Source organism: Salvelinus fontinalis, chromosome 13 (assembly GCF_029448725.1).
Source record: "Salvelinus fontinalis isolate EN_2023a chromosome 13, ASM2944872v1, whole genome shotgun sequence".
In the NCBI taxonomy this organism is placed as follows: Eukaryota; Metazoa; Chordata; class Actinopteri; order Salmoniformes; family Salmonidae; genus Salvelinus; species Salvelinus fontinalis.
Window position 1 is genome coordinate 13,523,122 of NC_074677.1, and position 15,041 is coordinate 13,538,162.

At 42.6% G+C, this 15,041-nt stretch overlaps 1 protein-coding gene across 3 annotated transcripts in view; it reads left to right on the forward strand.

Annotated features, from left to right (window-relative positions):
* Positions 1-15,041, forward strand: part of LOC129868126 (glutamate receptor ionotropic, kainate 4-like) — a 101,916-nt gene that overhangs the window by 83,427 nt on the left and 3,448 nt on the right. For 2 of the 3 annotated variants that reach the window (XM_055941786.1, XM_055941788.1), the window contains 4 exons: positions 3,453-3,656; positions 8,382-8,516; positions 13,349-13,458; positions 14,767-14,940. In XM_055941786.1, the coding sequence (XP_055797761.1) occupies positions 3,453-3,656; positions 8,382-8,516; positions 13,349-13,458; positions 14,767-14,940 (623 nt within the window). The remainder of the gene's footprint in view (positions 1-3,452; positions 3,657-8,381; positions 8,517-13,348; positions 13,459-14,766; positions 14,941-15,041) is intronic. The other variant, XM_055941787.1, reaches the window with a different exon arrangement.

Below are 15,041 nucleotides of genomic sequence, written 5' to 3' on the forward strand. Positions count from 1 at the left end.
AGACACAGGCATGCACACGCACTCTCCCATTCTCTTTCTCTCATAGACACGCACATACACTCCCACTCTCTCTCTCTGACACAAACATGCATACACACGCACACACACTCCCTCTCTCTCACAGACACAGGCATGCACATGCACGCACACACACTCTCCCATTCTCTTTCTCTCACAGACACACACACACACTCCCACTCTCTCTCTCTGACACAGGCATGCAAACCACACACACACACACAAGGTTATATCAGCTTCTTGCAAGATAGCTATTATTTGGTGCTGAGTCTAAACCATGCAAATACACTCAACCACAATACACACATTCATATTCAGAGTGTTAATATTCACATGTACAGGGTTGCAGGTATGATTGCAGGGTACAGCGAAAATATTAGACTTCGAGCTCCAACATGCAGGACTAAGTGAAATAAAATTAGGAAAATAGTCATAAAAACAACAATATAAATAGCACGATACATAATGCATACATAATACATACACAATGACAGCTGTGGCAGTGATGAATAAATAAATGTCCATTGGGGTGGAGGTAGATTAAAGACTGTTGAGGGGGTGGGGTGGAATGACCATAGGGGGAGCAGCAGCATGACCATTGAGTAAAAAAAAAAAAAAAAAAAATTATTATATTTTTTATATATTTTTATTTTATTTAACCTTTTATTTAACCAGGAAAAGCCTAAAAAAAGCATTTGCAGCCTAAAACATCCAGCCTAAAAAAAGCATTTGCACCTCTCTGTAACAGTCTCCCATCAATATTTTAAATTCATTCAGTGGCACTAACATATCTAGATGAAGCATGGATTGTAGATTATTCCATGCGTCTGGTGCACAAGAAAAGGCAGTCTTGCCTAATACTGTGAATGTCCTGGGGACTTCTCTGATCTACGGATACCGAATACGGGTTCACTTTCTTAAACAACCGCTGAATTGCAGGGCGCCAAATTCATATAAAAATAAATAAATTATAAAAATATTTATAATCATCAATCACAAGTGAAATATACCAAAACACAGCTTAGCTTGTTGTTAATCCACCAATCTTGTCAGATTTTGAAAATATATTTTACAGCGAAGGAAATCCAAGCTTTTGTGAGTGTAGCTTCAATACTATAACAGTTTAGCCTTATATTAGCTTGGCTAGCTTGGTCACGAAAGTAAGAAAAGCAATCAAATTAATCGCTTACCTTTGATAATCTTCGGGTGTTCCCACTCACGAGACTCCCAGTTACACAACAAATGTTCTTTTTGTTCGATAAATATTACTTTTATCACAAAAAAACGCCATTTGGGTTGCGCGTTATGATGAAAAATCAAAAGCCGTGTTCCGTTCGACAAATCCCAAAAAGTATCCGAAATGGTCGTAGAAACATTTAAAATGTTTTTTATAATCAAACCTCAGGTTGTCTTTTAACAAACATAAAATCGATAATATTTCAACCGGAGCATAACCTATTCATTAAGAGACAAAATGAAAATGGGGTGCCCCTCTCTCGCGCGCAGAAAATATTCGGAGGGCACCTGACCTCTTTTGAAACATCTCGCTCATTTTTCAAAATAAAAGCCTGAAACTATGTCTAAAGCCTGGTCACAGCCTGAGGAAGCCATTGGAAAAAGAATCTGGTTGATACCCCTTTAAATGGAGGTTAGACAGGCCAGGAAACAACGTTTTTTTTAGTTGTTGTTTTTATATCACTTCCGGGTTAGATTTTCTCAGGATTTCGCTTGCAGAATAAGTATTCTTATTCTCACAGACAATATTTTGACAGTTTTGGAAACTTTGAGTGTTTTCTATCCTAATCTGTAAATGATATGCATATTCTACGATCTGGGCCAGAGAAAATTTCCGTTTACGTTGGGTATGTTATTTGAAGAAAAAAATAAAATAATAATCTGACCCCTAGCGCTAAGAAAAGGCAGTCTTTTCTAGCAGACCGGGTATGGTAACTGTTGGTGGTGAAGGAGACCAGACTACAGAGGTAAAGAGGGAGTTTACCCAAAAGGGCTTTGGAGATGAACACATAGGTTGCATGCATATACAACAAGTCACCATAATCAATTACAGAGAGAAGTGGCCTGAACGAGCTTCTTTCTAGCCATAAGCGGGAAGCAAGCCTTATTACGAAAATAAAAAACAAATTTCAATTTAAGCTTTGTCACAAGATTATCCACATATTAACAACTGTGACAGTGATGAATGTTGTTTTGGTTGGGGGGAAGGCAGCAGGAGAAAGAACGTCCATAAGGGGAGCAGCAGGTAAGGTAAATGAGAGTTGAGTGTGTGGGCGGGTAAATTTCCATGGGGGGGGAGTAGTGAGGGGTGGGGGAGGGTCCATAAGGGAAGTGGTGGCTATTCAGCAGCCTGATGGTCTGAAGGGTAGAAACTAATGGCCAGTCTTTCAGCTTTTGCCATGATGTTCCTTTACTGCCCCCGTCTGAATGATTAAAGCGGGGATAACAGGACATGGCTTGGGCGCTGGGGTCCCTGATGACCTTCTTGGCCTTCCTGCGACACCTGGTGCGTGGGGTTAGACCATTTCAGCTTCTCTGAGATGTGTATGCCAAGGAATTTGAAGTTATTGACCAGCTCCACAGCGGCCCTGTTGATGAGGATGGGGGCGTGTCCAGCCTGGTTCCTTCTGAAGTCCACAATCAGCTCCTTTGTTTTGCTAACGTTGAGGGAGAGGTTGTTTCCCTGACACCATGCCATCAGAGTACCTATCTCCTCCCTGTAGGCTGTTTTGTCATTGTTGGTGATCAGGCCTACTGTCAGCGAACTTGATGATGGAGTTGGAACTGTGTGAGGCCACGCAGTTGTGGGTATACATGGAGTACAGGAGGGGACTGAGGACGCACCCTTGTGGGGCCAGTGTCAAAGAGGATCAGTGTCAAGGAAGTAATGTTGCCTACCTTCACCACCTGGGAGTGGCCCGTCAAAGTCCAGGACCCAGTTGCATAGGGAGGAGTTCTGACCCTGGGTTCTGAGCTTTGTAATGAGCTTATAAACCACTATGGTATTGAAGGCCAAGCTGTAGTCGATGAGCAACGTCCTCACATATGCATTCCTTTTGTCCAGGTGTCTAAGGGCAGTGTGCAGTACAATACTATTGCATCGTCCATGGATCTGTCAGGGCAGTAGGCGAATTGGAGAGGGTTGAGTGTGTCGGGGAGGGAGGAGTGATATGGTCTTTGATTAACCTCTCGAAGCACTTGATGATGACGGAAGCACTTCGTGATGACACACCAGTGCATGCGAATTCACGCTAACACATGCACAAACTGCCCCCCCCCCCTACACACACACACACACACACACACACACACACACACACACACACACACACACACACACACACACACACACACACACACACACACACACACACACACACACATCTCAGCTTGCACCAGTCTGATGCCCCTTCATGCAGGAGAACCCCTACGTGATGCTGAGGCCCGAACACCAGGCCCTGGAGGGCAACGAGCGCTACGAAGGATTTTGTGTAGACATGCTGCGAGAGCTGGCCGAGCTGCTGCACTTCAGCTACCATCTACGACTGGTGGCGGACGGCGTGTACGGCGTGCCCAGTGCCAACGGCACCTGGACGGGCATGGTGGGCGAGCTCATCTCTAGGGTGAGCACTGAGTGAGTGTTGCAGTGTGATTGTGGCTAAAAATCTTCTCCCTCTCTATTCACTTATGTTTGTATAGTAAGGGTAAGGTGATGTCTTGATGTCACAGGTACTGCAGTCACAAGTTATACCACCTGTAGGTAGGAGAAGACAAATGGTGTAAAAACCCTGTTGTAGCGTTATTGTTTCATACCCAGCCATCACCTGTGTCTCAAGACGTCTCAAAACATGGTGATGGCTGGGTATGTTATTGCTGATTATACAAGATATGTTTACTACTCATCCTCCTGAAATAATCATTGGAAGGGGATTGTCCTTTAAAGATAACATTCCAGATAACAGAAAATAAACATACATTCATGTTAGGATCCAAACAAGATATCTTGATTTTTAATTGAATCTGAATGAAGAATCAAGATATTGTGAATTAACTGTTGAGGCACAATAGCCTTCAGAAAGTATGTATAAACTTTGACTTACTCCACGTCACAGCCGGAATGCAAAATGTATTCAATATGTTTTTCTCACCCATCTACACACAATACCCCATAATGACAAAGTGAAAACATGCTTTTAGAAATGTTTGCAAATTTATTGAAAATGAAATACAGAAATATCACGTTAACAGAAGTATTCACAGCCCTTTGCCACGACACTCCAAATTGAGCTCAGGTGTATCCAATTTCGTTTGACCATCCTTGATGTCACTACAACTTGACTGGAGTTCCCTGTGGCCAATTTCATTGTTTGGACATGATTTAAAAAGAAACACACCTGTCTATATAAGGTCCCACAGTTGACAGTGCATGTCAGAGTGGAAACTATACCATGAAGTCCAAGGAACTGTCCGTAGAGCTCAGAGAAATGTGCTTCATCACAATTCTATCTGGGGAAGGGTATAAAACAATTTCTAGAGTGTTAACATTTTCTTAGTGCACAGTGGTCTCTATCATTGGGAAATTGAAAAAATATGGAATTACCCAGACTGTCTAAAGCTGCCCACCGACCAAACTGGGCAACCGGGCAAGAAGGACCTTGATCAGGGAGGTGACTAAGAACCCAATCCCCAACCCTAATGTGAAGCATGGTGGCAGCATCATGCTAGGTGGAAGTCTTTCGGCGGCATGTACTAGGAGACTGGTAAGGATAGAGGGAACAATGAATGGAGCCAAACACAGGCAAATATTTAATGAGAACCTGCTTCAGAGTGCAAATGACCTTTGACTGGGGGCAAAGATTTACGTTCCAACAGGACAATCACCCCAAGCATACAGCCAAAGCAATGGTGCAATGGCGTCAGAACAAGAATCTGAAAGCCCAGACTTGAATTCCCATTGAAAATCTGTGGAAAGACTTGAAGATAGCTGTTCACCACCGCTCCCCATCTAACTTAAAGAAGAAAATCCCCAAAGCAGATACAGACATAACCAAGATGGATCAAAGCTGTAATTGCCACCAAAGGTGCTTCTACAAAGTATTGACTCGGGTATTAATACTTATGTAAATTAGATATTTCTGTATTTATTTTTCCACAAATTTGCAAAAATGTCTAAACATGTTTTCACTAAGTCATTATGGGGTATTGTGCATGTGTGTAGGTGGGTGAGAAAAAACCCAATGTAATCCATTTTGAAATAAGGCTGTAATAAGTCAAGGGGTATGAATACTTTATGAAGGCACTGTATACATTGCAGTATATAGTTGATACCGTCCACCGCTCTTTCCAATTTTTGTACAGAAATTCAATTTGAGGAACATTTCAGAGTTGAGGGAACATTCAGATTTGAGGAGGTGACGGAGGATAAAGGAGAGAAGGACAGGGGACGTCAGTAGGACTTTGTCCTCTGCCTCAATCTCTCCACTTATTGGCCCAGGTCTCTGTAATATCACTGGAGCCTTTATGGACACATCCTTTACTGAGCAGACCTGGGTTCAAATACTATTTCAAAGTATTTCAAACGCTTTATCTTTGCTTGAATGAGTTTGCCTGGTGCAATGGAACCAATAGAATAGCCCCAAAACTGTAAACCCTGCCCATATATGATCACTAGGCAGGCTAGAGCAAACTCTCAAAGTATATGAAAGATTAAAAATTGTATTTGAACCCAGGTCTGATACTAAGATCTATGGGGGTCACTGCTTTGCACTTTCATTTGCTACCCACTGTGATGTGTGTGTGCTGTCAATTGGGATCCATTCCAAAGGGAGGCCATGGGAATTTTTACTGCCTAATGGAAACTGCACTAGGGTAACAGTATGGCTACGCCCCAAATGGCACTTATGGGGCCCTGGTAAAAAGTACTGCACTACATTTGAAGTCGGAAGTTTACATACACTCAGGTTGGATTCATTGAAACTCGTTTTTCAAACACTCCACAAATTTCTTGTTAACAAACTATAGTTTTGGCAAGTCGGATAGGACATCTACTTTGAGCATGACACAAGTATTTTTTTCAACAATTGTTTATAGACAGATTATTTCACTTATAATTCACTGTATCACAATTCCAGTGGGTCAGAAGTTTACATACACTAAGTTGGCTGTGCCTTTTAAACAGCTTGGAAAATTCCAGAAAATGACGTCATGGCTTTAGAAGCTTCTGATGGGCTAATTGACATCATTTGAGTCATTTGGAGGTGTACCTGTGGATGTATTTCAAGGCCTACCTTCAAACTCAGTTCCTCTTTGCTTGACATCATGGGAAAATCAAAAGAAATCAGCCAAGATCTCAGAAAAAAAATTGTGGACCTCCACAAGTCTGGTTCATCCTTGGGAGCAATTTCCAAACGCCTGAAGGTACCACGTTTATCTGTACAAACAACAGTACGCAAGTATAAACACCATGGGACCACGCAGCCGTCATACCCCTCAGGAAGGAGACGCATCTGTCTCCTAGAGATGAACGTACTTTGGTGCGAAAAGTACAAATCAATCCCAGAACAACAGCAAAGGACCTTGTGAAGATGCTGGAGGAAACGGGTACAAAAGTATCTATATCCACAGTAAAACGAGTCCTATATCAACATAACCTGAAAGGCCGCTCAGCAAGGAAGAAGCCATTGCTCCAAAACCGCCATAAAAAAAGCCAGAATACGGTTTGCAACTGCACATGGGGACAAAGATCATACTTTTTGGACAAATGTCCTCTGGTCTGATGAAACAAAAATAGAACTGTTTTGCCGTCATGACCATCATTATGTTTGGAGGAAAAAGGGGGAGGCTTACAAGCCGAAGAACACCATCCCAACCGTGAAGCACGGGCATGGCAGCATCATGTTGTGGGGGTGCTTTGCTGCAGGAGGGATTGGTGCACTTCACAAAATAGATGGCATCATGTGGAAGAAAAATTATGTGGATATATTGAAGCAACATCAAGACATTAGTCAGGAAGTTAAAGCTTGTTCACAAATGGGTCTTCCAAATAGACAATGACCCCAATCATACTTCCAAAGTTGTGGCAAAATGGCTTAAGAACGACAAAGTCATGGTATTGGAGTGGCCATCACAAAGCCCTGACCTCAATCATACAGAAAATTTGTCGGCAGAACTGAAAAAGCGTGTGTGAGCAAGGAGGCCTACAAACCTGACTCAGTTACACCAGCTCTGTCAGGTGGAATGGGCCAAAATTCACCCAACTTATTGTGGGACGCTTGTGGAAGGCTACCTGAAACATTTTGACCCAAGTTAAACAATTTAAAGGCAATGCTACCAAATACTAATTGAGTGTATGTAAACTTCTGACCCACTGGGAATGTGATGAAAGAAAATAAAAGCTGAAATAAATAATTCTCTCTACTATTATTGACATTTCACATTCTTAAAATGAAGTGGTGATCCTAACTGACCTAAGACAGGGAATTATTACTAGGATTAAATGTCAGGAATTGTGAAAAACTGAATTTAAATGTTTTTGGCTAAGGGGTATGTAAACTTCCGACTTCAACTGTAGATAGGGAATGAGGTTCCATTTGGGACACAGCTTATGTATATACTGTATGTGTTCTATTTGGCACTTGTATAATGCTGCCACAGGAATGTAATAGATGGTCATGGTGGTTATAATGATGAACCTGATAATTGCTTTGGCTTTATTTATTTGAATGGTTTTAAGAATGAGCCAAGGAAACTTTGTTTGACCCCTCTTCATCGATGAATGGGTTGTTTTATAAGATTTTGACGTCAGTCCAAGTAGCAGTAGAAACATTTTGAAATGTTTTTAAATATAAACCATGCCTCAAGGTCCACTACACTGCTGGGTTGTGTTTTATTAGAGCATGCAATGGAAATCATTTTGCAACAGAAAATAAAAATGAAAGTTGCTTTTTGGACAACTATAGGTAGTCTCTCCCTGTTTCAGTCTGTTTTCTTTCACTTGATGCCGAATGAACATGACCCTGGTTTTCATCTGTCCCCTGTAATTAGGGACTAATTCAGAATTAGGTCACCAAATACATTAATTCTCTGGCCAATTAATGACATAAATTAACTTACCAGGGAGCAAAGATCACCGGCTCTACTTAGATTCTTGAGGCCTGGATTTTGAATAACCTTCTACACACTTTTTTCCAAAGCGACTTAGTGGTGCATGCTGAATTTTTCTGTGTGCGGGGGCCCCAGCAGGAATTGAACCCACAATCCTGATGTTTCATGTGCCACTAACTGAGCCACACAGAACCAGTTTGCCATATTTACCTGTCGCTAACTGCAGTAGGCTAACACTGCAGTAGGCTAAATGTTATCTCTTCCAGAAAGCTGACCTGGCCGTAGCGGGGCTCACCATCACCTCAGAGAGAGAGAAGGTCATTGACTTCTCCAAACCCTTCATGACCCTGGGCATCAGCATCATGTACACAGCACACATGGTGAGAGACACACACACAAACACACAACCATGCTTAGAGAACACGTTAAACAATGGTAACCAACTTTAGTCCAGGAGGAAATATAGAATGAAGTTGCCCCTAGACTCTGATCTTTGGTCAGTTTTTTTGCAGCTGATCCTAGATCAGTTCTCAAACTGTGCGCAAAAATATTTGAGACTCAAAATTGAGCTCAGGTGCATCCTGTTTCCATAGATTTTTTTTAATTTAACCTGTATTTAACTAGGCAAGTCAGTTAAGAACAAATTCTTATTTACAATGACGGTCTACCAGGGAACAATGGATTAACTGCCTTGTTCAGGTGCAGAATGACAGATTTTTATATTGTCAGCTCAGGGATTCGATCCAGCAACCTTTCGGTTACTAGCCCAACGCTCCAATCACGCGGCTACCTGCCGCCCCCATTGATCATCCTTAAGATGTTCCTACAACTTGATTAAAAGTCCACCTGTGATAAATTCAATTGATTGGACATGATTTCGAAAGGCACACATCTGTCTAAATAAGGTCCCACAGTTAACAGTGCATGTCAGACCAAAAACCAAGCCATGAGGTCGAAATAATTGTCCGTTGAGCTCCGAGACAGGATTGTTTCGAGGCACAGATCTGGGGAAGGGGAAATGTCTGCAGCATTGAAGGTCCCCAAGAACACAGTGGCCTCCATCATTCTTAAATTAAAGAAGTCTGGAACCACCAAGACTCTTCCTAGAGCTGGCCGCCCGGCCAAACGGAACAATCGGGGGAGAAGGGCATTGGGAAGAGAGGTGACCAAGAACCTGATGGTTCTGCTTCTTCAAGCATAAATTTGCTTACTGCAGCACAAACTCAAAAAAGTTCTGGGACACTGTAAAGTCCATGGAGAATAAGAGCACCTCCTCCCAGCTGCCCACTGCACTGAGGATAGGAAACACTGTCACCACTGATAAATCCACTATAATTGAGAATTTCAATAAGCATTTTTCTACGGCTGGCCATGCTTTCCACCTGGCTACCCCTACCCTGGTCAACAGCACTGCACCCCCCACAGCAACTCGCCCAAGTCTTCCCCATTTCTCCTCCCCCAAATCCAGTCAGCTGATGTTCTGAAAGAGCTGTAAAATCTGGACCCCTACAAATCAGTCGGGCTAGACAATCTGGGCCCTTTCTTTCTAAAATTATCTGCCGAAATTGTTGCAACCCCTATTACTAGCCTGTTCAACCTCTCTTTCGTGTCGTCTGAGATTCGCAAAGATTGGAAAGCAGCTACGGTCATACCCCTCTTCAAAGGGGGGGGGGACACTCTTGACCCAAACTGCTACAGACCAATATCTATCCTACCCTGCCTTTCTAAGGTCTTCGAAAGCCAAGTCAACAAACAGATTACCGACCATTTCGAATCCCACCATACCTTCTCCGCTATGCAATCTGGTTTCAGAGCTGGTCATGGGTGCACCTCAGCCATGCTCAAGGTCCTAAACGATATCTTAACCGCCATCGATAAGAAACAATACTGTGCAGCATATTCATTGACCTGGCCAAGGCTTTCGACTCTGTCAATCACCTCATCGGCAGACTCGATAGCCTTGGTTTCTCAAATGATTACCTCGCCTGGTTCACCAACTACTTCTCTGATAGAGTTCAGCGTGTCAAATCGGAGGGCCTGTTGTCCGGGCCTCTGGCAGTCTCTATGGGGGTGCCACAGGGTTCAATTCTTGGACCGACTCTCTTCTCTGTATACATCAATGATGTCGCTCTTGCTGCTGGTGAGTCTCTGATCCACCTTTACGCAGACGACACCATTCTGTATACTTCTGGCCCTTCTTTGGACACTGTGTTAACAACCCTCCAGATGAGCTTCAATGCGATACAACTCTCCTTCCGTGGCCTCCAATTGCTCTTAAATACAAGTTTAACTAAATGCATGCTCTTCAACCGATCGCTGCCTGCACCTTCGCGCCCATCCAACATCACTACTCTGGACGGTTCTGACTTAGAATATGTGGACAACTACCAATACCTAGGTGTCTGGTTAGACTGTAAACTCTCCTTCCAGACTCACATCAAACATCTCCAATCTAAAGTTAAATCTAGAATTGGCTTCCTATTTCGCAACAAAGCATCCTTCGCTCATGCTGCCAAACATACACTTCTAAAACTGACCATCCTACCGATCCTCGACTTCGGCGATGTCATTTACAAAATAGCCTCCAATACCCTACTCAATAAATTGGATGCAGTCTATCACAGTGCCATCCGTTTTGTCACCAAAGCCCCATATACTACCCACCACTGCGACCTGTACGCTCTCGTTGGCTGGCCCTCGCTTTATACTCGTCGCCAAACCCACTGGCTCCAGGTCATCTACAAGACCCTGCTAGGTAAAGTCCCCCCTTATCTCACCTCGCTGGTCACCATAGCAGCACCCACCTGTAGCACGCGCTCCAGCAGGTATATCTCTTTGGTTACCCCCAAAACCAATTCTTCCTTTGGCCGCCTCTCCTTCCAGTTCTCTGCTGCCAATGACTATAATGAACTACAAAAATCTCTGAAACTGGAAACACTTATCTCCCTCACTAACTTTAAGCACCAGCTGTCAGAGCAGCTCACAGATTACTGCACCTGTACATAGCCCATCTATAATTTAGCCCAAACAACTACCTCTCCCCCTACTGTATTTATTTATTTATTTTGCTCCTTTGCAGCCCATTATTTCTATCTCTACTTTGCACATTCTTCCACTGCAAATCTACCATTCCAGTGTTTTTACTTGCTATATTGTATTTACTTCGCCACCATGGCCTTTTTTTGCCTTTACCTCCCGTATCTCACCTCATTTGCTCACATTGTAAATAGACTTATTTTTCTACTGTATTATTTACTGTATGTTTGTTTTACTCCATGTGTAACTCTGTGTTGCTGTATGTGTCGAACTGCTTTGCTTTATCTTGGCCAGGTCGCATTTGTAAAATTGTAATTGCCTACCTGGTTAAATAAAGGTGAAATAAATTAAAAATAAAAACTCAGATAGAGCTCCATAGTTCCCCTGTGGTGATGGGATAATCTTCCAGAAGGACAACCATCTCTGCAGCACTCCTCCAACCAGGCCTTTATGGTAGAGTGACCAGACTGAAGCCACTCTTTAGCAAAAGGCACATGACAGCCTGCTTGGAGGCACTAAAGGACTCTCAGACCATGAGAAACAAGATTCTCTGGTCTGATGAAACCAAGATTGAACTCTTTGGCCTGAATGTCTGGAGGAAACCGTAGGCACCATCCCTACGGTGAAACATGGAGGTGGCATCATCATGCTGTGGGGATGTTTTTCAGCAGCAGGAACTAGGAGACAAGTCAGGATCAAGGGAAAGATGAACAGAGAAAAGTACAGGGAGATCCTTGATGAAAACCTGCTCCAGAGTGCTTAGGACCTCAGGCTGGGGCGATGGTTCACCTTCCAACAGGGCAACGACCCTAAGCACACAGCAAAGACAACGCAGGAGTGGCTTTGGAACAAGTCTCTGAATGTCTTCGAGTGGCCCTGCCAGTGTCCGGACTTGAACCCAATCGAACATCTCTGGAGAGACCTGAAAATAGCTGAGCAGCGTCGCTCCCAATCCAACCTGACAGAGCTTGAGAGGATCTGCACAGAATAATGGAAGAAACTCCCCAAATACAGGTGTGCCAAGCTTGTAGCGTCATACCCAAGAGGACTCAAGGCTGTAATTGCTGCCAAAGGTGCTTCAACAAAGTACTGAGTAAAGAGTCTGAATACTTATGTAAATGTAATATTTCATTTAACTTTTTTCCCCCCAAAATATTTCGACAAGCCTGTTTTTGCTTAGTCATTATGGGGTATTGTGTGTAGATTGATGAGGGGGGGAAACTATTTAATCAATTTTAGAATAAGGCTGTAGCATAACAAAATGTGGAACAAGTCAAGGGGTCTTAATACTTTCCGAATGCACTGTATGTATGTATATAATATTTATTTTTTTACTCTTCTTGTAATAGTAGAATGCACAAGGTGCAATTTCAAAATTGGGTAGTGCATCATCAGTTCCTCTTGTCATGTTAGTCATTGCATACCTTAGAGAGCTGTTTATAACTTTTCAGAAATGTCCAGATCAACTAGCCCATGTCAGCTAACGTTTTTCTAGGAAATACGCTTTAAACCTGCAAAATTGTACACAATTCTTGAACAGTGCTTGTGCCCATGGAAATAGCCGTGACAATGTTCCTCATTGCTGGAAGAGGGCCGAGTGAAAAAGTTTGGGAATCCCTGTCCTAGATCATATTCCATATACTGTATGGGCAACTTCTACCCAGAGCATCCTGGAGAGCCTACAGGTAGTGCAGCCTTTTCTTCTAGCCTAGTGCTAACACACCAGCTTTGAATCATCAACTAATTCTCAAGACTTTGATTGGGTGAATCCAGTGTAAGAGTTCTGGGGTGGAACACAACTCTGCACAACCTGAAGCACTCCAGGACCAGGGTTGGTGACAATTGGGGTCTCCAGGTTGGTGGCAACTGTTGTAAGAGGTGCTAGATCATAACGGACTGACTCATAAATGTAATATATGACTATGCTGAAACTTTGAGTGTACCCCAATTCATTGTTTCTCATCAACCATATCAATGAGTGAATAGAACTATCCTGGCAACTGTTGAATCTCCATGGAATTGTTTTATAGCCTGGTGGATCCAGACTGAACACTACTTTCACTATTTGTTTCACTCTGCTTATCAGTCTGGCTTCAAAACAATAGATGGGCAAAGTGAAAACATAGTGAACGTAGGTACTGTCCAAGCTAAATTATTTATGTTCTTGCTTCTTTAGACACGTCGACCAGGCTACTGGTCTTTCCTAGACCCCTTCTCTCCAGGCGTATGGCTCTTCATGCTGCTGGCCTACCTGATCGTCAGCTGTGTGCTCTTCCTGGTGGCCAGGTAAATGTGCAGCTCAACACTGACACCTACAGATGCGGTCATACTGTACAGTTGAAGTCGGGAAGTTTACATACACTTAATATTTTTTCAACCACTTGAAAATTGTGGATATATTGAAGCAACATCTCATCAGTCAGGAAGTTAAAGCTTGGTCACAAATGGGTCTTCCAAATTTATGGCAAAATGGCTTAAGGACAACAAAGTCAAGGTATTGGAGAGTCCTTCACAAAGCCCTGACCTCAATCCTACAGAAAATGTGTGGACAGAACTGAAAAAGTGTATGCGAGCAAGGAGGCCTACAAACCTGACTTAGTTACACCAGCTCTGTCAGGAGGAATGGGACAAAATTCACCCAACTTATTGTGGGAATCTTGTGGAAGGCTACCCAAAACGTTTGACCCAATTTAAAAGCAATGCTACCAAATACTAATTGAGTGTATGTAAACTTCTGACCCACTGGGAATGTGATGAAAGATATAAAAGCTGAAATAAATCATTCACTCTACTATTATTCTGAAATTTCACATTCTTAAAATAAAGTGGTGATCCTAACTGACCTAAGACAGGGAATTTTTAACGAGGATTAAATGTCAGGAATTGTGAAAAACTGAGTTTAAATGTATTTGGCTAAAGTGTCTGTAAACTTCCGACTTCAACTCTATATATATATACTGGCACCCTTGCATGATTCACTATTTATTCTAAAATAGGTTGAAATTGAAAAAACATTGGGTGTTGACACATATTTTTGTTTGATTTACAACTACACAGGACACACACAAAAATGTATCTAAACTGAAATTGAGATTTTTCATGTCAAAAATGGGCTGGACTAAATTATTCAAAATTCGAATTAATTTGGTTAGAGGCAATGATTCTCGTTTACTCTGTACTTTATCTCAACTGTGGTAAATAACAGTTGCCTACAGGGTAAAAATTGTTATTCAACCAGTTTTGAAAAGGAAATAAAAAAACAGAACATTCTGTACCATTCCACTCCATTGTAAAGTGAAAGGGTGCCAAAATATTTGACCACATCTGTACTGGCAGTGCAGTGGAAGTGCAACAAGTGCTCTATTCTGAAGCTGCTGTCTACTTTCCACACCATCTTTTGCGACCTGTCTGGTAGGCACAAAAGGGAGGAAATAATTTGAAAACGGCAAATTAAAATTAGCAAACTTATTGGTCAAGTTGTATCTTATCTCACCTGTTTTCAAATCGTTTTCTTCTGTTGTGTGCCTAGTCAACACGATCATAAATGTACAGTTTCATTTTCCCTATAATGACAACCCGGTTTTTATTCCCCAGGCTAACGCCGTATGAGTGGTGTAGTACTGAGCCATGCTTGCGGGGGCGCTGTAAACTGGTGCTGAACCAGTACACTCTGGGAAACAGTCTGTGGTTCCCTGTAGGGGGGTTCATGCAGCAAGGCTCAGCCATCACCCCCCATGCCCTGTCCACACGCTGCCTCAGCGCTGTCTGGTGAGTAGACTACACAAGAAACCCCTACATAGGGTCTGAATTGACCCAACGGCACGCAAATATACACACACACACACAGACGTTGTACATTTGCCAACACA